At 45.3% G+C, this 22,133-nt stretch overlaps 1 protein-coding gene across 1 annotated transcript in view; it reads right to left on the bottom strand.

The window, feature by feature from the left end:
* The window catches only part of PGK1 (phosphoglycerate kinase 1), a 42,519-nt gene that overhangs the window by 6,949 nt on the left and 13,437 nt on the right, over positions 1-22,133 (bottom strand). Inside the window, exons 2-6 of the mRNA XM_066357704.1 lie at positions 11,252-11,302; positions 6,805-6,960; positions 6,549-6,693; positions 1,065-1,168; positions 359-478 (exon numbers count right to left, since the gene is read on the bottom strand). Of these exons, the coding sequence (XP_066213801.1) occupies positions 359-478; positions 1,065-1,168; positions 6,549-6,693; positions 6,805-6,960; positions 11,252-11,302 (576 nt within the window). The remainder of the gene's footprint in view (positions 1-358; positions 479-1,064; positions 1,169-6,548; positions 6,694-6,804; positions 6,961-11,251; positions 11,303-22,133) is intronic.

Here is a 22,133-nt window from a genome sequence, read left to right as displayed (position 1 = left end):
GGATATTTATTTCCCTGGCTCCCTCTCTGCCAGATGACTATCCTTGGGTTCCTTGACCAAAGCCTACAGTTTCTATCAGAGAGCCCTCTCCACACAACTACCCTCTCTTGAGTCTGGTAACCATTCCCTACCTTTGTCCCTTTAGGCCTAGAGATGGTGACACCTGTTGCTAGCCCCAGATTACTGCACTGTCCCTTGTGAGTTTCTCTAAAATCTCCACCTTTGTATTCAGTCCCTTGGTTCAATCTGCCTCTGTTACCCACTTTGATTGTGCTACCTGACAATAAACCACCCATGTGACAGCCTCCTACTAGGCAAACATGCTACTGAAAGCCTAATCTTGAGGAGTTCTTCATACCCGCCCAGGATGGCAAGAAAAGGTCGCTCCGGGCTCTCCAGGGCCTTGGCAAAGTAGTTCAGCTCCTTCTTCATCAGAAAGCCTCCAGCTTTCTGCGGCAGACTGACTCCCACCATAGAGCTGGAAAAGACCAGAGACATTCAAACAGTAGTCAGTGCCCACTGATTCTACCATACAGGTTGTCTCCTCATCACTGAAATACTTCAGGGATTCCAGACTATGATATTTCATCCCTAAATGGACACAAAAACAGACACCAGATAGGATTTTTTACTAATACTGCAGTATTAAGGGGAATAAAAAGTGATGACCTTAAGTAGAATGTAACATGCCCAACTATTAGTAATCTTCAGGCCAAGGATTTAACCCCAGTAAATAATCCGCCAGTTGACAAAAAGAAAGGATTCCTCCATTTTCTTCCTACTGACAGCTAAGAGTCCAATCCCCAGTGTGCACAGAGGGTGAGCTTTACAGGAAAACTGCCGCCGACTGACGCTCTACACAGGGCCCCACCTTTCTCAACTTCTACTTCCTCTCTGGATCAAACACTCAGCAAGAGCCACTGTCTAACTGGGAGCCCCAGTTAGGACAGGGCCAAAGGGTCACGGTAAAATACAGATGGTTCCAACAGCAAGCCAGAACTAGGGCCACTAAAGGAAACGGAGGAACACCGCTGCCTGCGCAGCATAAACAAGATCCATAGTACCTGTGGGCGCGGTGAGCAGTGCCGAAGGCGTCATTGACGTACACATCCCCTAGCTTGGAAAGTGAGGCCCGGAACGCTTCTATTTTAGCTGGCTCGGCTTTAACCTGCAGAGAAAACCAAACAACAGAAAAGTCCAACAACAGTAAAGGTTAATGGCTGCAAACATAACTAACTGCAAAAGCACTGCATACCTGGAGTCCTCTTGAACAGGTCTAAAGACCTTCAGTTGGTGGGACATTAACTTTATTTTATTTTATTATTATTATTTTTTTTTACAGAGGCAGAGATAGACAGGGACAGACAGACAGGAACGGAGAGAGATGAGAAGCCTCAATCATCAGTTTCTCGTTGCGCGTTGCGACTTCTTAGTTGTTCACTGATTGCTTTCTCACATGTGCCTTGACAGTGGGCCTTCAGCAGACCCAGTAACCCCCTGCTGGAGCCAGCGACCTTGGGTCCAAGCTGGTGAGCTCTTTGCTCAAGCCAGATGAGCCCGCGCTCAAGCTGGCGACCTTGGGGTCTTGAACCTGGGTCCTTCCGCATCCCAGTCCAACGCTCTATCCACTGCGCCACCACCTGGTCAGGCGGACATTAACTTTTATAAGTAGTGGCAGGGTCTTTTCTTTCTCCCAACTACTCTAGGCTTTTTGGTCATTTTTGCATGTTGCAGAAAATTGCCAACCTCAAATTCCTGAGCCGTGGCTTAACCTCTCATCACATAAAGCTAACCACGTCCTAGTTTTCATTAGCTTCTCACCAACTCCTAAAACAAGATTCTGGCCTGATTGGGTGGTGGCACAGTGGATACAGCGTCGGACTGGGATGCGGAAGACCCAGGTTCGAGACCCCGAGGTCACCAGCTTGAGCGAGGGCTCATCTGGTTTGAACAAAAGCTCACCAGCTTGAGCCCAAGGTCACTGGCTCGAGCAAGGGGTTACTCGGTCTGCTGAAGGCCCGCGGTCAAGGCACATATGAGAAAGCAATCAATGAACAACTAAGATGTTGCAATGCACAACAAAAAACTAATGATTGATGCTTCTCATCTCTCCGTTCCTGTCTGTCTATCCCTCTCTCTGACTCTCTCTGTCTCTGTAAAAAAACACAAGATTCTGATTGTTCCCTCTTCTCATCTTGACAAGTTTCCCTGTTTTTAACATATTCCCCTTGTAAAAGAGAGGCAAGAATCCCGGCTACCAAGGCCTCTCTGCAGTTTGAGAGGGGACCTCACACACATGCCTCGTGAAAGCAACCAGGGCAGGCTGGGAGAGAGAAGACCGATAGAAAACGGGAGAAGAGAAAAAAGGACCTCAGAAACATTCATGTTGATTAAAAGAAGGTATGTTATATGGCCTTTCCTGAAGTTGGGCATCCGAGTAAACAAATAAATACACTTCTAGCCTGACCAGGGGGTGGCACAGTGGATAGAGCATCAGACTGGGACTCAGAGGATCAGAGGACCCAGGTTCGAGACCCCGAGGTCGCCAGCTTGAGTGCAGGCTCATCTAGTTTGAGCAAGACTCACCAGCTTGAGCCCAAAGTCACCGGCTTGAGCAAGGGGTCACTTGGTCTGCTGTAGCCCCATGGTCAAGGCACATATGAGAAAGCAATCAATGAACAACTAAGGTGCTGCAACAAAGAATTGATGCTTCTCATCTCTCTCCCTTCCTGTCTGTCTGTCCCCATCTGTCCCTCTCTCTGTCGTTCTCTGTCACAAAAAAAATTTAAAAATAAAAAAAGAAATACACTTCTACAAAAAAGAGAGCATAAGGCTTTGACATGGCAGTTCACTACCCAGGGAGCCCCCAAAGGGTCCAGACGCAGGACGCAGGTAGAACTAAAGGGTCCGCGGGGGACTAAACACAGATGTACAGACCCCGATGAAGGCGCCATGTTGCAGAGGGGTCCACGGCCCAGAGCAGCTGCTCACTGGCATCACTGCTCACTCCCATCTTCTGACGTAACCAGACAGACGGGGCTGCCACAGAGAACAAGGGCTTTCCTCTCATGACCCGAAGACTGCAGGGACACTAATGGTGAACCTGAAGACTGCACAGCCCCCATGGTCTCCCCAGAATGGAGTCCCATCTGCCACTGGCGAATGGAAGATGAGTCATAGAACAATGAAAACGGCACCTGGACGGCAGGAGACCTGGGTTCTATGCCCAGCTCGGACACTATTCACAGTGTACCCTTTGACAACTTGGTCTCCATCCCTGAAATCTTCCCATATATTAAAAAGGCATAATAACCCCTTTATACAAGAATTGTTTGAGAAGAAATGACAAATTGAAAGCTCTTCATGAAAAAGTTGCTCATTTTTCATCTACCAATAACTAGAAAGTCTGACTAGGCGGTGGCGCAGTAAATAAGAGCGTCAGACTGGGATGCAGAGGACCCAGGTTCGAGACCCCGAGGTCGCCAGCTTGAGCATGGGCTCATCTGGTTTGAGCAAAAGCTCACCAGCTTGAGCCCAAGGTCACTGGCTCAAGCAAGGGGTTACTCGGTCTGCTGTAGCCCCATGGTCAAGGCACATGAGAAAGCAATCAATGAACAACTAAGGTGTTGCAACACGCAACGAAAAACTAATGATTGATGCTTCTCATCTCTCCGTTCCTGTCTGTCTGTCCTTGTCTATCCCTCTCTCTGACACTCTCTCTCTCTGTCAAAAAAAAAAAAAAAAGAAACCTAGAAAGAAGAGAATGTTCCTATAAGACCAAGGCAGGGACACTGGATAGAGGAAACATTTTATATCCTCACTTTATTTACCCATTTAACTCATGACTGCCTCCAGAAATGTCAAGCCTTGAAACATACTGAACACCATAAAAACTCAGACTAGCAGAGCTATTTCATCACTTCCTGAATAAAAGGTTGTGCCTCAGTTTGCCAGTTGCCTCCTGTCTAAGTCCTAGAGTCTGTGCAGCTTGAGTTTCAGTCTGAAAGGGCACCGCATTTTAGATCAGCATTTGACTCCTGCTACAGCCAGACCATGCTAAAGGCAGGCCAAGGCAAGACCAGCCCCTGCAGTGCTAAGAAAAGAAACTGCGTGAAAGCAGGCACGCCCATGACCTTAAGAAATGTCAGAAGAACAGATTGAGACACTTGCCTTAGAGCACCTTGTTCCCTGAGAAACTAAAGACCTTAAGAGTGCAAGGTACTCGGAGGGTGACTTCAACTTCCCTCCTAGCAATAAGGAAAACTCCTAATCATCCTCAAACGGTCAGCTGTACCATTTACTATTTGAATTCCAGTTGTCAGCTCACAGTGATCTGCTTTATGGGTTATCTATACAGTTGCTTTCAGAATTTGTTGTTTTATTGTTTTTTCCCCTATGGTTGTTTTGCATGACAAGGGCACAGTTGAGTAGTTCCAACAGAGACCATGCACAGTCGTGACTGACTGTATGGTCCACAAAGCCTAAAATATTCACTGTCCGGCCTTTTACAGAAAAAGTCTGCTTATCTAATGGATTGAGCTATAAAGCCCACAACAGAACCACTGTCTCTAACGTTAGTCAAAGTCAATTGACTGCCTTTGAAAGTCTTAGTTTCTTCATAAAAGGATGACACTTGCACTTCCTTATCTTAAAGAGAAATTTGAAAGAAAATGCTTTACACTTCTTAGGAAAAAGACCTTAGAGCCAAGGCAGTGTCATTACATTTACCCAACTACAATCAATCGTCTCTTTCCACTTGGCTTACAAAAGTACTTTTTCTGCTCATGAAATTCTTTTATAAGAAAATCAGAATTATATCAAATTCAATTTACTGTTTTAAAGATACTAAGCTCAAGCTTTAAGTTAATTCCCCTTCTAACTAAGATTGTCCCCCAATAACACACTAGGGTCTATTGCTTAGATTAACTTTCAGTCGTGACAAACAAAAAAAATTTAACAGTGGCTCAGCTGGAGGAACAGCTGGAGCAGCATAGACACTCACCCCAAACCCACCTGCCACGTCTGCTCTCAGCACTTCAGAACCACAGCCTACCCTTCAACAGGATGATCACACACTTCAGGAAGAAAATTCTTATGTACCACAGGCTAGGTGTATAACAAACGGACAATCACAAGTAGCATGTCCAATGAATACTTAATAGCCAAATGGGGCCCTGGCTGTTTGGCTCAGTGGTAGAGCGTTGGCCAGGCACATGGAAGTCCCGGGTTTGATTCCCGGACAGGGCACACAGGAGAAGCACCCATCTGCTTCTCCACCCTTCCCCCTCAACCTTCTCTCTATCTCTCTCTTCCCCTCCTGCAGCCAAGGCTCCATGGGAGCAAAGCTGGCCTGGGCGCTGAGGATGGCTCCATGGCCTCCGCCTCTGGTGCTAGAATGATTACAGTTGCAACAGAGCAACGTCCCAGATGGGCAGAGCATCGCCCCCGATGGGAATGTCATGTGGATCCCATTCGGGTGCATGCAGGAGTCTGTCTCTGCCTCCATTTCTCACTTCAGAAAAATACAAAAAATACACACATACACACACACACACACACACACACACACACACACACACAGTGTGTCCATAAAGTCATGGTGCACTTTTGACAGGTCACAGGAAAGCAACAAAAGATGATAGAAATGTGAAATCTGCACCAAATAAAAGGAAAACCCTCCCAGTTTCTGTAGGATGATGTGGCAGCATGTGCGCATGCACAGATAATGACGTAACACCGTGTATACAGTGGGGCAGCCCACGATCATGCCAGTCAAGATGTGGACAGTACAGAGGAAAGTTCAGTGTGTTCTGTGGCCTGCTAAATTCGAATCCGTGACCAAAGTGCAATGTGAATATTGGTGCGTTTATAACGAAGCGCCACCACATAGGAATAACATTACTCGGTGGGATAAGCAGTTGAAGGAAACCGGCAGTTTGGTGGAGAAATCCCGCTCTGGTAGGCCATCAGTCAGTGACAAGTCTGTAGAGGCTATACGGGATAGCTACCTAAGGAGCCCTAAAAAATCTGTGCGTGAGCCCACATGGAACTGCACTGAATAAGTATGAAACTGGGAGAGTTTTCCTTTTATTTGGTGCAGATTTCACATTTCTATCATCTTTTGTTGCTTTCCTGTGACCAGTCAAAAGTGTACCATGACTTTACGGGGAGAGAGAGAGAGAGAGAGAGAGAGAGAGAGAGAGAGAGAGAGAGAGAGAGAGTGTGTGTGTGTGCACGCGCGCGCACGCCAACGTATGTGTATCTCCAAATGGTATTCACCTATATTTCAAAACCATCTGAGTACGAGGGCTTCTAAGATGCCGGCAGTATCTAATCCTTGAGCTAGGAGCTGGTTGCACAGGCTAGTTCACTTTTTGATAATCCATCAAGCCACGCAGCTGTGCATTTGTGTGTTCTTATATGTATGTTACACTTCAGTAAAATGGTGTCTGAAGAGAAAGAAACAAGAGCTTCCGGTATTCTTCAATCATAGTCTATCACAGCCTCTACCCTCCTCACACCACTAGTGCCAGAGACCACAGGCCTACCTTGTTCCCAGAAGCATCTTTCCCCTTCCCTTCTTCCTCTACATGAAAGCGAAGGTTCTCCAGCAGGATGACAGACCCAGGGGTGGGGTCAGCGCAGGCCTTCTCCACGTCAGGGCCCACACAGTCCTTCAGGAACAGCACGTCCCTGAGGAGGGCAGGCAATGCAGAGACTTGAGCAGTCGGACAATTAGGAAGTGGTAACAATATGCTGGACAGCGCCTCGCATCCGCGTCCACCCACAGGAGCTGGCACTTACTTGCCCAGCAGGGATTTCAGTTCTGCGGCAACAGGCTCCAAGGAGTACTTGTTAGGCATGGGGACACCATCAGGCCGGCCCAGGTGGCTCATAAGAACAACTGACTTGGCTCCATTGTCCAAGCAGAATTTGATGCTTGGGATGGCAGCCTTGATCCTGCAACGAAAAAGAGACAGAGAAAGATCACTCCTAGGAATGAGTGAGGATTATATCATTCGTGGCTTCATAAAACAGATAGCTCTTCCTCCAAAGTTCTTTGAATCTCCTTTTGGCAATTCAGTGATGGTACCTTCAGGTACATGCTCAGGGGAAGAAGTTAATCACAATGCCATCCCTCCACCTGGGATTGTACGTTCTCACCATGTTTGCCCCTTGTGCAGAAAACACCAGTGACCAGGCCTGAAGCTGCTATCTTTAGAAGGACCTTCTCGCAAGGTCGACCCTTAGCTGGTATCTAGAACTTGGCTTCAAAGTGGTCCCTTGGGTTTCTGACCGACAAGAGCACTTCCCTGTTCCTAGACTGTGTATAAAAACAAGGTGATTTACGCCCTGGCCGGTGGGCTCAGTGGTAGAGCGTCGGCCTGGCATGCGTTAGCCCCAGGTTCGATTCCCGGTCACAGCACACAGGAGAAGCACCCATCTGCTTCTCCACCCTTCCCTCTCTCCTTCCTCTCTGTCTCTCTCTTCCCCTCCCACAGCCAAGGCTCCAATGGAGCAAAGTTGGCCTGGGCACTGAGGATGGCTCTGTGGCCTCTGCCTCAGGTGCTAGAATGGCTCTGGCTGCAATGGAGCAATGCCCCAGATGGGCAGAGCATCACCCCGTGATGGGCATACCGGGTGGATCCCAGTGAGGCACATGCAGGAGTATGTCTCTCTGCCTTTCTTCTAATCACTTCAGAACAAAGTGATTTATGCTGAACACCTGCTTCCCTCTAGGAGTCTGGAATTTTGATAGATGCTAGGCAGACGGTAACTACATTACTGGCTCCCAATAAAAATCTTGGGGGCCAAGTCTCTACTGGGTTTTTCTGGGCAATAACACCACATATGATCACATTTCTCAGTGCTGGAAAGAGGAACACACTTGGTATGTTCTCAGGGGAGGGAGAGAGCATCAGAAGCCCATGCATGGATTTTTCCAAACTGTGCTGGTCTCTTCCCACCGTCGATCTTGCCGTGCTTCCTTTCAATGTAATAAACGTTAGCAGCAGGACTATACGCTGTCTCTTGAGTCCTAGCAAATCACCAAACATCTGAATGGTCTTGGAGACACTGAAACACCACTCTTATACAACTGTGGAAGAAATCTAAGATTCCTAAATCTTGAAACCATTAAAGCAGGGGTCCCCAAACTACAGCCAGTGGGCCGCATGCGGCCCCCTGAGGCCATTTATCCGGCCCCCCGCCGCACTTCTGGAAGGGGCTCCTCTTTCATTGGTGGTCAGTGAGAGGAGCATAGTTCCCATTGAAATACTGGTCAGTTTGTTGATTTAAATTTACTTGTTCTTTATTTTAAATATTGTATTTGTTCCCATTTTGTTTTTTTACTTTAGAATAAGATATGTGCAGTGTGCATAGGGATTTGTTCATAGTTTTTTTTATAGTCCGGCCCTCCAACGGTCTGAGGGACAGTGAACTGGCCCCCTGTGTAAAAAGTTTGGGGACCCCTGCATTAAAGGCTATTTGGAGAGAATTGTAGTGACTTTTCTGTGCCCATTATAGATCTCAAGTCACTTTTTTGTTTAGGAAAAAATATATGCATTATACAGAGTGTGGTTTACATAATGTATCACATTTACTACATAATACATAGTTTAGATAAGTTATTAAATTCACTTTAACACTTCAAATTTGTTACAAACCTAATACTAACTTTCCATTATTGCCAGTCTTTAAGAAATTAAAATTGATAATTAAGAATCATTTATTGCCTGGCCTGTGGTAGCACAGTGGATAGAGCACCGACCTGGAACACTGAGGTTGCCAGTTCGAAACCCAGGGCTTGCCTGATCAAGGCACATATGACAAGCAACCAATGAAGAAGCTAGAGTGAAGCAACTATTTCTTGCCCCCCAAACCCCATAAAACCAGTAAATAAAATCTTTTTTAAGAAAAGAAAATAATTTATTTATTTAACAAATATTTATCGAATACTTATTTTATATCAGGTACTGTTTCAGATTCTAAGACTATAACAGTCAATAAAATAGTCTCTGCTCTCATAGAAGTGAAATTCTAATAATGGGAGAGAAAAAAATAAAGTAAAATATATCTATCTCAGATGGTGATAAGAACTATGAAAAAAATAAAAGCAACGAAAGGGGACAAGAATGACTGGGAAATAATGGTGGAGGGGATTTTAAATATGGTAGCCATGAAAAGTCTCTGATAAGGTGACATTTCAGCAGCGTATGGAGTAATAAAAAAAGTTATGTTTCGCTTGACCAGGCAGTGGCGCAGTGGATAAAGCGTAGGACTGGGATGCAGAGGACCCAGGTTCAAGACCCCGAGGTCGCCAGCTTGAGCGCAGGCTCATCTGGTTTGAACAAAGCTCACCAGCTTGGACACAAGGTCGCTGGCTCAAGCAAGGGGTCACTCGCTCTGCTGTAGCCCTACGGTCAAGGCACGTATGAGAAAGCAATCAATGAAAAACTAAGCTACCGCAACGAAAAACTGATGATTGATGCTTCTCATCTCTCTGCGTTCCTGTCTGTCTGTCCCTATCTATCCCTCTCTCTGACTCTCGCTCTCTGTAAAAAAAAAAAAAAAAAAAAAAAAGAAAGAAAAAAAGTTATGGTTCTAAAATATCGTATGCTATTTGGCAGATATAAAAACTCATTTATAGCCCTGGCCAGTTGGTTGGCTCAGTGGTAGAGCGCAGGCCCAGGTGTGGATGTCCTAGGTTCAATTCCTGGTCAGGGCACACAAGAAATACAACCATCTGCTTCCTCCACCCCTGCCCCTCCTACTTTTTTTCTTTTTTTTTCTCTCTCTCCTCCTCCCATAGACATGGCTGATTGGTTCAAGTGAGTTGACCCCGGGCACTGAGGATGGCTCCACCGGCTCTACCTCAGGCTAAGAATAGTTTGGTTGCCAAGTAATGGAGCAATGGCCCCAGATGGGCAGAGTATCACCAGGTAGGGGACTTGCCAGGTGGATCCCAGTCAGTCAGGGCACATGTGAGGAGTCTGTCTCTGTCTTCGCTCCTCTCACTTAATAAAAAAAAATCATTTTTATCAAATAAAGAAGAAACCTTGATCCGGTATCAAGTCTGACCAATGAAAACAAATTCATCTTCAGGCCTAACTTTCATTGGCAAGTTCTATTATTTCTAATACTTCATTTTGTTAATCAACTCATGAATTTCTGAAAATGAAAAGATCTACTCAGACATGCTTTTCTGCTTTTTATTCATAAAATACCTTCATAGGCAGGCATCCTTCCAATCTTTTCTACGTGCTGCACAAAATAATATAAACCAAGAAGGGGGAGAGCTGCCTTATACAAAGACCTTCCACTATGGTGCTGCAGAAGTGTGCTTGGCAGACTGCCAGGCTCTGTTCTGGGGCTAATACATGAAAATGTTCTGGGTCTGGACCAGCACTGACCAGCATGGTTAGCAATCAGCCACTTGTGCCTCTTGAATACTAGAAATGTGACTGGCCTAGACTGACTCTGCTATAGTGTGAAATGCATGCCAGATCTGAAAGACTTAATACGCAAAAGTTAAATGCCCCTTTGTTCTACCGTTTTACATATTAAAATGATTACTTTGGACTTACTAGAGTAAATAAAATATATTAAATTTTTAAGTTCACGCATTTCTTTTTTTTTTAATCTTTTTTTAAAATTTTTTATTTATTCATTTTAGAGAGGAGAGAGAAAGGGAGAGAGAGAGACAGAGAGGGAGAAAGAAAGAGAGAAGGTGGGGAGGAGCTGGAAGCATCAACTCCCATATGTGCCTTGACCAGGCAAGCCCAGGGTTTCGAACCGGCGACCTCAGCATATGCATTTCTTTTTACTTTAACATGGCAATTAGATTTTTTTTAAGCAAGTGAAAGAGACAGAGAGAGAGAGAAAGAGATGGAAGGACAGACAGGGACAGAGACATGAGAAACATCACTTCATAGTTGCAGCACCTTAATTATTCATTGATTGCTTCCTCAGATGTGCCTTGATGGGGGGGTGCTGCAACCAAGCCTGTGACTTTGGGCTACAGGCCAGCAACCTTGGGGCTCAAGTCAGCATCCATGGGGTCATATCTATGATCCAACGATCAAGCCAGCGATCCCACACTCAAGCCGGATGAGGTCACACTTAAGCCAGCAACCTCAGGGTTTTAAACGTGAGTCCTCAGTGTCTCCGGCCAATGCTCTATCCACTGTGGCATCACCTGGTCAGGCAATGCACAACTTAAACCTAGATCAATGCTTAGCAGGAACCTTACCTCTGGTTGTTTGTTATCTGGTTATTCTTCATGGGAACATTGAAGTCCACTCTAAAAAACAAACAAAGTTTCAGGTTCAGAGCTTTGATCAATGTACTGTTCCCTCAAAGATTAGAGAGGGGAATTCAGTGAACCAGCCAAATAAACTTTAAGTTCAAAAATCACCTTAAGAATAATCAGTGGTGTTAGATATGGTTAGCCATAGGCAGGACGGTGGAGGAGTGCTAAGACAGGACACCTGAGTGGGCTCCCAGCATTCTATGTTTTGACCTGGGTGATTGTACAAATACTGAATGCTTCATTTGCGATCATTCTCTGAGCTCATGATTTATGCCCTTTTTCAGTATGTATCTCATACTTTAAAAAAGAAATTTTTAAAAAGTTAAAAATAAAACCTAATTTAATCACAGGAACTAGCCCTGAAGACCTGGGCAGCTAAAACCTGTTCTATTGAAACAGATTTCTATGTGAACCTAGCATGACAGTATCTAAGAACAGTGGCAGCTGGAGATGTGAGGAATAAAAAGGAACGCATCTTGATTTTGATTCCTTTGACATTATTTCTGGGTCCTAATGAACTAACATCACTCAAAAGAAAACCAAATTATCTGGAAAAATAAAACACATCAAGACAAAATCATCTTTTGAAAAAAAGCATAGGGCCTTGAGACCAAAAGAAACACAGTGTCCAAGACCAAGCTTACACAGTATCCTTCAAGCAAAACACAGACAATAAAAATAAGATAGGCTCTTTCAAAAAGCCTGAGAGGAGTGAGGGGGACACATGACTCTGCCCACCAGACACACAGGCCATGAAAGAAGAAGTGATCAGGACACTGAAGCAAAAATTTACTGCAGTCTCTCCTTTGTGACCCAACAGATTACTGCTTTACCATTTTTAAAAATCAGTACTTCCCTCCCCCTTCTTCTGAACTCCTTGGAATCTCAGCCTGCTTCAATCTGACTGAAAACAACATGTGGTAGCTATTTGTAAGGTCTCAGTTTTGCCTGCCAAGTTCCTTTTTAGGTGATTTCTTCCTATGTCTATAGAATGTGGATGATAGTATCTATCTCACAGTTGTTTTGGGAATTAAATGAAATAGGGGAATTAAATAAATTAGTGATTTGCAAAGTGCTTAGAAGAATACCTGGTAAGTAATATAAAAGTGATAACTATTATTATATATGTTAATGTTTCTCCCAAATCATAATTCTGTGATTTAAAAGGCAGATCAGCCATTACTCATTTTAATCCAAAAATAAGAGGCCTTTCGAAGTGAAAGGCAACAAGCATTTACAGAGATCACTAGAAATGCTATTCAGGACTCACTAATTCAGGCAAAAGCCCAATCAGTGTTTCGATTAGGGGACAGAGGAAATGGGTACTTATAAGAAACAGAAAGGGACCAATTATATCAATAGAAGGAATGTATCTCCATCCATGCGGATATATAGTGACATTAATTCTAAGCAATGTTTTTCATTTTTATTTCAGTAGTCATTAATCCCTAGTTACTGATAACTGTTTTCCTGTTAACTTTGCAAACAGTTTCTTGGGACAAAATGTCCTAGAGCCAGTCCAAAGGTTAGTTTGCCCTGTTTTGACACTGTAAAGATTTGAGGCAAAAAAGTGCAAGGCAGTTCCTCTGGCTAGCAGGTCCGGCTCCGTGTTAAAATGGCTCCGTTTATATTACTCTTTACTAAAAACAGCTGCCACCACATGCTAAGGGACTACAGGAAAAGTATGACCAAGACAAGAAAACTGCTCCCATGCTTGACCATAAAGCCCCATTCCTAGGTCTTCCTCTCAAATACTAAGATCTGGCAGACGAATGTAAGACCCCATACCTCCTTAGACCACCAATACCCTATCCCCTAGTCTTGCAGAGGCATACCTCAGAGATAACGCAAGTTCAGTTCCCAAGCCATCACAATAAAGTGAATATCAAAATAAAACGAGTCTCACAAACTGTTTGGTTTCCCACTGAATACAAAAGTATGTTTATGTTATACTGTAATCTATTAAGAGTACAACAGCATTGTCTTAAGAAACAATGTACAAACCTCAATTAAAAACACTTTACTAAAAAAAAAATACTGACAAAAAAAGAAAGTAGTAAACATCATCTGAGCCTTCAGCAAAGTCATCTTTCTGCTGGTGGAAGGCTTTGCCTCAATGTTAGCAGCTGAAGGCTGATAGATATATGAAATTCCAACTGCCCTTGTTGTTCCGCCTGGCTGACTGACCTCACCCTTACTTACTGGATAATCGCCCCTGAGGCAGAAGAGTTCCAGAAAGCTAATCAACCGCCCAAGGAGAGCATTCCAGAAAGCTGAAATCCTAAAACCATAAAAGGGAACATACCAGAATTTTTGACTCAGTACCCCCTCAGGCTCTCCCAAACGCTATAAAATTTGCTCATAGTCTGTAACCAGTGCGCTTCTCCCCTGGAGAAGTGCCTGGCAGGGTTCCTTTCATTCCTTTCAATAAAGTCTGTTACTCTGGTCTTTTCGGACTCCCATGGATTCCAACAAAGGCTGGGATGGCTGTGACAATTTGGATGGCTGTGACAATTTCTTAAAATAAGGTAACAACGAGGTGTGCCCCATTGATCGATTCTTCCTTGCATGAACCATTTCTCTATAACATGCAATGCTGTTTAACAGCATTTTACCCAGAAGTATAACTTCCTTCAAAATTGGAATTAATCCTTGCAAACCCTACTGCTACTTTATCAACTAAGTTTATGTAATATTCCAGATCATTTGTTGTCATTTCAACAATCTTCACAGCATCTTTACCAAGGAGGAGATTTCATCTCAAGAAAGCACTTTGTGGGGTTACTGATAGATATATGAATTTACCAGAACTTCCAACTGCCCTTTGGTTGTCCCACCTGGCTGCCTGACCTCACCCTTACTTACTGGGTAATAGCCCCTGAGGCAAAAAAGTTCCAGAAAGCTGATCAACCGCCCAAGGAGGAGCATTCCAGAAAGCTGAAATCCTAAAACCACAGAAGGGAACATAAAGAACTTCTGACTCAGTACCCCTTCAGGCTCTCCCAAGCCCTTTAAATTCACCCTTTAGTCTGTAACCGGTACTCTTCTCCCCAGGAGAAGTGCCCGGCAGGGTTCCTTTCTTCCTTTCAATAAAGCCTGTTACTCTGGTCTTTTGGACTCCCATGGATTCCAACATTTGGTGCTGAAACCCGAGACAAGGTACCAACTGACTACACAATCCCTCTTTGCCGTCCAAACTTACAACCAGGGAAGCAATGGGTAGCGGCAGCTCGTCCCGGGCTTACTCCCTGATTCTGTTTGGACGTGTAATTGTAGGTTGATTGGCCAGCAGTCTAACCCTGTCCTGAATCCCTGTCGGACCAGAAAGGTAAGGAGTTTCTCCCCCCCCTTCCCAGGTTGGCCTCCAAATTTCTCTCTAAAAACACCCCTTCCTGGACAGACAGTTTTGACTTCGGACCCCATATCTACAAGTGGTCTGCCTCTACTCCTTTATGGACTTCTAAGAAAGTCTAGGCGCACCTAGCCAGGCCCCTCTCCTATGTCCCGGGATCTCGGCCTTGGGGTGACGACCTCCTGTCTGAGACTCTCTTCCTATGGAGATATTTCTCTTCTCAGAACTGTGACTGAAGACGGAGACACCCCCCCCTTTCTCACCAGTGTCCTCTACTGTGGGCTCCTCTCAGTCCAAACCGTTCAGCCAGACTCCCCTCGGAACATGGGCTCCTCCCGATCTCAGGCCTCAGAGACTACTCTTCTCCTTTGGGACTCCTCTACTCCTCCGGGACTCACCCTACTCTCTGAGGTTCACAGTTTGGGAGGTTTCTACTCCGAGCGGCTAGCTTCTACGGACTTCCTCGAAAGTCTAGGCACCTAGCCAGGTTGCTTTCTACTACCATTGCAATATCCTAAGAGATCTTGACAATTTCTGCCACCAGACAGGGAGGGCATCAGAAATTCCTTACATGCAGGCTTTCTTCTCCTTTCGCTCCTGTCCTTAATTTCTGTGCTGCCTGTTCTACATGCAGGACATTTTTGGCCAGAGAAACCTCACCTAAAACCCCCACTCCTAATCTTTCCTTCTCTGCGGACTCCCAACTCTCTTCCCCTCCTGCCTGACCCTCGGGGGCACCCCTCTTTCGGGACTCCTATCTGGTCCCTCTGCAAATTTTTCGCTCGAGACTCTTCCCTCCAGAAAGCTCCCTCCCCTCTCTTCACTGAATCCTCTTCATTCACCTGCAAATAACATTCTCTCCTTCCTCTCCCCTGCTGGCCAGTGGCCCCTCCCTTCTCCACTGTGTTCTTAAACCCCTCCTGCCTCCTTACAGACGGGCAGCTGTCTCTTTTTCTTCTTCAACCCATCCTTCTCCTTCCTCAGAGGCTGACTGTGCCTTCCACTACCCCTCACCCTCTCCCCTCTCCTCAGAGCTCTAAATCTTTTTGACTCCTCTGACCACGTGGAGCCACCATCAGCACTTTAATCCCCTCCTCCTCCTCCTGCAAATTCTGACCCTCCTTCTTTCCATCCAGCTGTTCACACTGTCCATCCATCTACTTTCTCTCTTCCTCCCCTCTATGCTGACAACTCCTTGCCATCTCAAAAAGCTTAAAAAAGCAGCCCTGGCCGGTTGGCTCAGCGGTAGAGCGTCGGCCTGGTGTGCGGGGGACCCGGGTTCGATTCCTGGCCAGGGCACATAGGAGAAGTGCCCATTTGCTTCTCCACCCCCACCCCCTCCTTCCTGTCTGTCTCTCTCTTGCCCTCCCGCAGCCAAGGCTCCATTGTAGCAAAGATGGCCCGGGCGCTGGGGATGGCTCTGTGGCCTCTGCCCCAGGCACTAGAGTGCCTCTGGTCACGGCAGAGTGACGCCCCGGAGGGGCAGAGCATCGCCCCCTGGTGGGCAGAGCGTCGCCCCTGGTGGGTATGCCGGGTGGATCCCGGTCGGGCGCATGCGGGAGTCTGTCTGACTGTCTCTCCCCGTTTCCAGCTTCAGAAAAATACAACAAAAAAAAGCTTAAAAAAGCAGAGTTGTCTATTGAACTGTGTGAATAATGTTTTGTCTTTTTGTTTGTCAGAAAATATCTCTAGATAATTTTAACGGAAACAAGTAAAGCGTGCTCAGTTAAATTCCTTAATTCATACTTTGTGTGTGAAGTCTTTAATGTATAACTGTGTCTATTTCTAAGGCAGTAATTACCCCACCTCTTAAATCAAGGCTTACTCATCCCCATGGACTGTCCCGGCAATACCCCCATCCCTCCTGTTCAAAAACCTTCAGGGGCTTATCGCCTTGTACAAGCCTTACACCTAATCAATGAGGCAGTAATTCCCCTCCATCCAGTAGTCCCTAATCTCTACAAGTTACTGTCACACATTCCCTCAAACACCACTTACTTCATGATCCTAGACCTCAAGAATGCCTTCTTTACCATTCCTCTACACCCTGACTCTTTGTTTGCATTCACCTGGACTGACCCGGAAACTAATGCAGCCCAGCATTTACGTGGACTGTCTTACCCCAGGGGTTCAAAAACAGCCCACACCTGTTTGGGCAGGCACTAACTGAGGATTTAGCAGCATGCAATCTCAAAACTAGTACTCTCTTACAATATGTAAATAACCTACTCCTCTGCAGCCCCTCCCTGCCTGCCTCAAGGAGACACACCACCACCCTTCTTAACTTCCTCACTATGAAATGATATCACGTCTTCTCCGCTAAGGCTCAACTTCACTCTTAGTCCATAGTCTATCTGGGCATCACTTTAACCCCCACCACCTGAGGTCTCACACTAAATCGAACTCAGACCCTCCGCAGTCTCCAACCACATACCATCACATATCAAATCCTTTCTTTCCTTAGTCTAATAGGCTTCTTTAAACACTGGATTCCCAATTTTACTCTCTTAGTCAAGCCCCTCAGTGAGATCTTCTGAGCATGGCTTTTAAGGTCTATAATGGCCAAGGAAGTAACAGAAAAGGCAAATAAGGCCCAAAAGAAGTCAGAAAATACCAGCTTTTGGCATACGTTCTTAAAGGCTCCAGCGCCCTAAAAAGCTTCATGGAATTCCATCAGGATCCTGCTCCAGAGTGGAAAGGTCATTGAATTGAACCCTGCCAGGCTTCCCAGCCCCACTAGTTTACACGTCTTTGCTGTGGAAAGAGGGACACGAGAAGGTAAGCTGCCCTCTTGCTCCATGGAGGGAGGGTTCAGTCTCTTCTAGCCCTGCTCCAGCTACCTGTGACCTGACCTTGCCCAGCATGCTGGGAATTGCCACTGAAGGCCCAAGGACATCGTTCACAAGCCTAAGGTATTTCTTCCAAGTAGCAGATAAACTGATCTCATTTCTGTAAACACAAAGGCCATCTACTATGCCTTGTCTGAATATTTGAGTTTTATTTATCCCTCGAAGATCTCTACTGTGGGTATTAACAGTCTGATTTTGTTACTTTATTGAATGTATAGCATCTCCTTTATTCCTCTTGTCTCAATGCCCCATGCCTATTATAGTCTGAGACCTGCTGCTAATTCCAGCTAGAAGCAGCAGTCACTAGGACTGAAACTCTAACTGCAAAGTGTAGAAATGTAACCACCCTTTTCCTAAGTACTTGTAGGATTTACAGGTTACTCAGCAAACTGTTCAAAGACTGTCCAAAAGGCGCTTCCAGCATTACATCACCCAAGGACTGACTTTCACGTGGACAGGTCCATACACCGTGATCCTGACAACTTCCACTGCTGCTAAAGTAGAAAAACAGCATAACACTTATATGTGTCTCCCTACTAATTAGAAAGAAACCTGTACCCTATTCTATCTCACCCAAAATATCAACCTAACCCCACCCTATGAGCCTCTTTCAGTTCCTAGTACAATACTCGTCAACCTAAGGACCATATGAGCTATACAGATAATACCTGTACTTGTTGCTTTAAAAAATCTCTATAGGCCCTGGCAGGTTGGCTCAGTGGTAGAGCGTCGGCCTGGCGTGCAGGAGTCCTGGGTTCGATTCCTGGCCAGGGCACACAGGAGAAGCACCCATCTGCTTCTCCACCCCTCCCCCTCTCCTTCCTCTCTGTCTCTCTCTTCCCCTCCTGCAGCCAAGGCTCCATTGGAGCAAAGTTGGCCCGGGTGCTGAGGATGGCTCCATGGCCTCTGCCTCAGGCGCTAGAATGGCTCTGGTTGCAACAGAGCGACGCCCTGGATGGGCAGAACATCGCCCCCTGGTGGGCGTGCCGGGTGGATCCCGGTCGGGCGCATGCGGGAGTCTGTCTGACTGTCTCTCCCTGTTTCCAGCTTCAGAAAAATGAAAAAAAAAATAAAATAAAATAAAAATAAAAAATAAAAAAATAGGTCTAGGGCCTGACCAGGCAGTGGCGCAGTGGATAGAGCATCAGACTGGCATGCAAAGGACCCAGGTTCGAGATCCTGAGGTCGCTCGCTTGAGCGCAGCTCATCTGGTTTGAGCAAAAAGCTCACCAGCTTGGACCCAAGGTCGCTGGCTCGAGCAAGGGGTTACTCGGTCTGCTGAAGGCCCGCGGTCAAGGCACATATGAGAAAGCAATTAATGAACTAAAGTGTCACAACAAAAAACTGATGATTGATGCTTCTGACCTCTCTCCATTCCTGTCTGTCTGTTCCTATCTATCCCTCTCTCTGACTCTCTCTCTGTCTCTGTAAAAAAATAAAATTAAATTAAAAAAAAATAGGTCTAGGCGCAGGGTGACTGGCCACTTCCCTGTATTATTCCTACTCTCTCTCTCTCTCTCTCTCTGAAGCCCAGCGAATTCATAAACATGGAATCAGTGGTTTCACACAAACTGGGTGTCTTGACTATTGCATTTCATTGGTTCACTCACTCTCCTATTTATTTTTCCAACTTTTGGACCCTGCCTCTTATGTTTGTTCACTAGTTTCTTACAGAACCACATTCAGACCTTCACCAATCAGAAAACTGGAAAAACCCCTTGTTCCTGATGCACCAATTATAGGATCAATCCTAATTTTCTGTCTAATTTTAATGCTTGCCCCTTTCTTTATCAAGTTCCTGCAGGCTCGAATGAGGGAAATATCCAGGATTACCTACAATCAAATGCTTTTACACCCCTACTCCAACAACCCCTGGGGGGTTATGAAGGAGGCCCCCAATAGGGATAACAGCAGGAAGCAGCTCCAGAAGATGGCCAGTCCAAGACAAATCTCCTTCCTGAACCCCATACCCTTTCCTTCCCCCACCTCTTTTCCTTTTTATCACACCACAGAGTTGAGAAATGATAGATATATGAATTTACCAGAACTTCCAACTGCCCTTTTGTTGTCCCACCTGGCTGCCTGACCTCACCTTTACTTACTGGATAATCGCCCCTGAGGCAGAAAAGTTCCAGAAAGCTGATCAACTTCCCAAGGAGGAGCATTCCAGAAAGCTGAAATCCTAAAACCATAAAAGGGAAACATACTAGAACTTTTGACTCAGTACCCCCTCAGGCTCTCCCAAGCCCTATAAAATTCACCCTTTAGTCTGTACCTGTGCCCTTCTCCCCAGAGAAGTGCCCGGCAGGGTTCCTTTATTCCTTTCAATAAAGTCTGTTACTCTGGTCTTTTTGGACTCCCATGGATTGCAATAGATACCAAGATGGCAGCGGAATAGGCAGACACACAGACTCCCAGCTCACACCACCAAACTAGATTACAAATTAATTCAGGAACAATCAGCGTGAAAAACCAACTTTGGGTTACAAGAACAGGTCTCAAAAACCAAGGAGCAAAGAAGAAGCCACACCAAGCTTGGTAGGGTGTGTGCAGGCACGGTGAGGCTCCCCTGCTTCCAGGAGCAAAGGGTGGTGAGGCTGAGAGCACGGAAGGGCTCTCATTACAAGGAAAAGAGCAGAAAATATCACTCACAGCCACTTGCCTGGGGACCTGGGAACGAGGTGTGCTAAGAGGGCTGGCTTGTCTTCCAAAAGGAAAGTGGAAAGAGAGAGACAGACAGGGGCAGAGGAATGCATGGGAGGACCTGAGAAGCTGACTCATCCACTGCAGAGGTAGCCATAGCTGGGGGAGGGGTTGATCTCTCCACACAGCAGAAGCCTAAAGTGGTTCCAGGTGACCCACCTCCAGAAAGCTCTCCAACTCCAATCAGCCCAACAAGACACAGCTGAAAACAGGAAGTGGGGAGGAGGGGCAGTAAGACAGGTCTCCATGGCGATCTGAGATACACCTTCCCCTACTGAACAGTGGAGAAAGTCACAGGCCCCTGAGAGAAGCTGGCAGATCACACCCTCAGAGTCTCAGGTTACACACACACACACACACAGTATTGCTGGATACAAATAAGCCCCCTTCTGAGATCAGTAAACAAGATTACCACCCAGTTAAAAAAACAGAAGAAAAGAAACAAATCAAGACTTCTCCAGGCAAGGGGACCAAAACTGGAAGGTAATGGGAAGACAGAGAAGCATAAGTCATATGCTTCAACAAGATAAATCCTCTGAAAAAGTCTTGGACGAATCAGAAGTAATCAAATTACCAGATGCAGAGTATAAAATAATGATTGTTAGGATGCTTAAGGATCTCAAAGCTACAATGGATGGACTTAATGAACATCTCAATAAAGAAATTGTAAGCATCAAAAAGGACACGGAAATCATAAAGAACCAGACAGAAATGACAAACAAAATATCAGAAATGAAGACTACACTAGAAGGAATTAAAAGCAGCCTGGATGAAACAGAGGATCAAATCAGCGACTTAGAGGACAAGATAAGTGAAAGCATGGAAGCAGAAAAGCAAGAAGAGGATTAAAAAGTCTGAGGAAACTCTAAGAGAGCTCTGTGACAACATGAAGAAAAACAATATCTGCATCATAGGGGTTCCTGAAGGAAAGAGAAAGAACAAGGCCTAGAGAAGCTCTTTGAAGAAATTATACCTGAAAATATCCCTAAATTGATGCAGGAAAGAGTCACACAAGTTCAAGAAGCAGAGAGAACCCCATTAAAAAAGAACCCAAAGAGACCCACACCAAGACATATCATAATCAAAATACCAAAGCTAAGAGATAAAGAAAGAATATTAAAGGTTGTAAGAGAAAAACAGTCAATCACCTACCAAAGAACACCCATAAGGATGACATCCGACTTCTCAACAGAAACACTTGAGGCCAGAAGGGAATGTCAAGAAATATTCAAAGTAATGCAGAACAAGAACCAAGACTTCTTTATCTGGCAAGACTATCATTTAAAATTGAAGAAGAAATAAAAAGCTTCCAAGACAAAACAAAAAACTCAAGGAATTCATCACAACCAAACCAATGCTGCAAGAAATGTTGAGAGGTCTGCTGTACACAGAACAAAGCAAGGAAAACAAATATATACACACACACACACACACACACTAGAAAGCCCGGCGGTCATACAAAATGACCGCTGTTCTACAATAGATATTATAAATTGTAATTAAAATGATTTGTGCAAAGGTATCTGCTAATTCAAACTGAATTACCCAGGGCAGGCGGCGAGGACACCCCTTTGCTTAGTGCCCCACAAGGTTTCCCCCTTCTACTTGCTTAATTGCTTAAAGTAGAGTGCAATGAAGGAAACCACTGGCAGTACATTTCTTAAGAGCCACCATTAGCTCAATAAAGGTGATTTAAATAATAAAATGTTAATTCACATGTCAAAGATCTCTTTGTACACAACATTTCTTGTGTAGATCTTTCCATCATTTTTAAGCTTGCCTTGCAGAGGGCCATCAATTATTTTTAATTTTACGTCCGTTCTTTCACGAACTCTTGAACAGGCAACATAAAGTTGACCGTGTCCAAATGCAGGCTCAGGTAAAAAAATGCCAACACGCTTAAGCATTTGGCCCTGAG

The sequence above is a fragment of the Saccopteryx leptura genome, chromosome X (assembly GCF_036850995.1).
Source record: "Saccopteryx leptura isolate mSacLep1 chromosome X, mSacLep1_pri_phased_curated, whole genome shotgun sequence".
Lineage (NCBI taxonomy): Eukaryota > Metazoa > Chordata > Mammalia > Chiroptera > Emballonuridae > Saccopteryx > Saccopteryx leptura.
The sequence above is the reverse complement of the archived record's forward strand: the minus strand, read 5'-3'. Positions and strand labels throughout refer to the sequence as shown.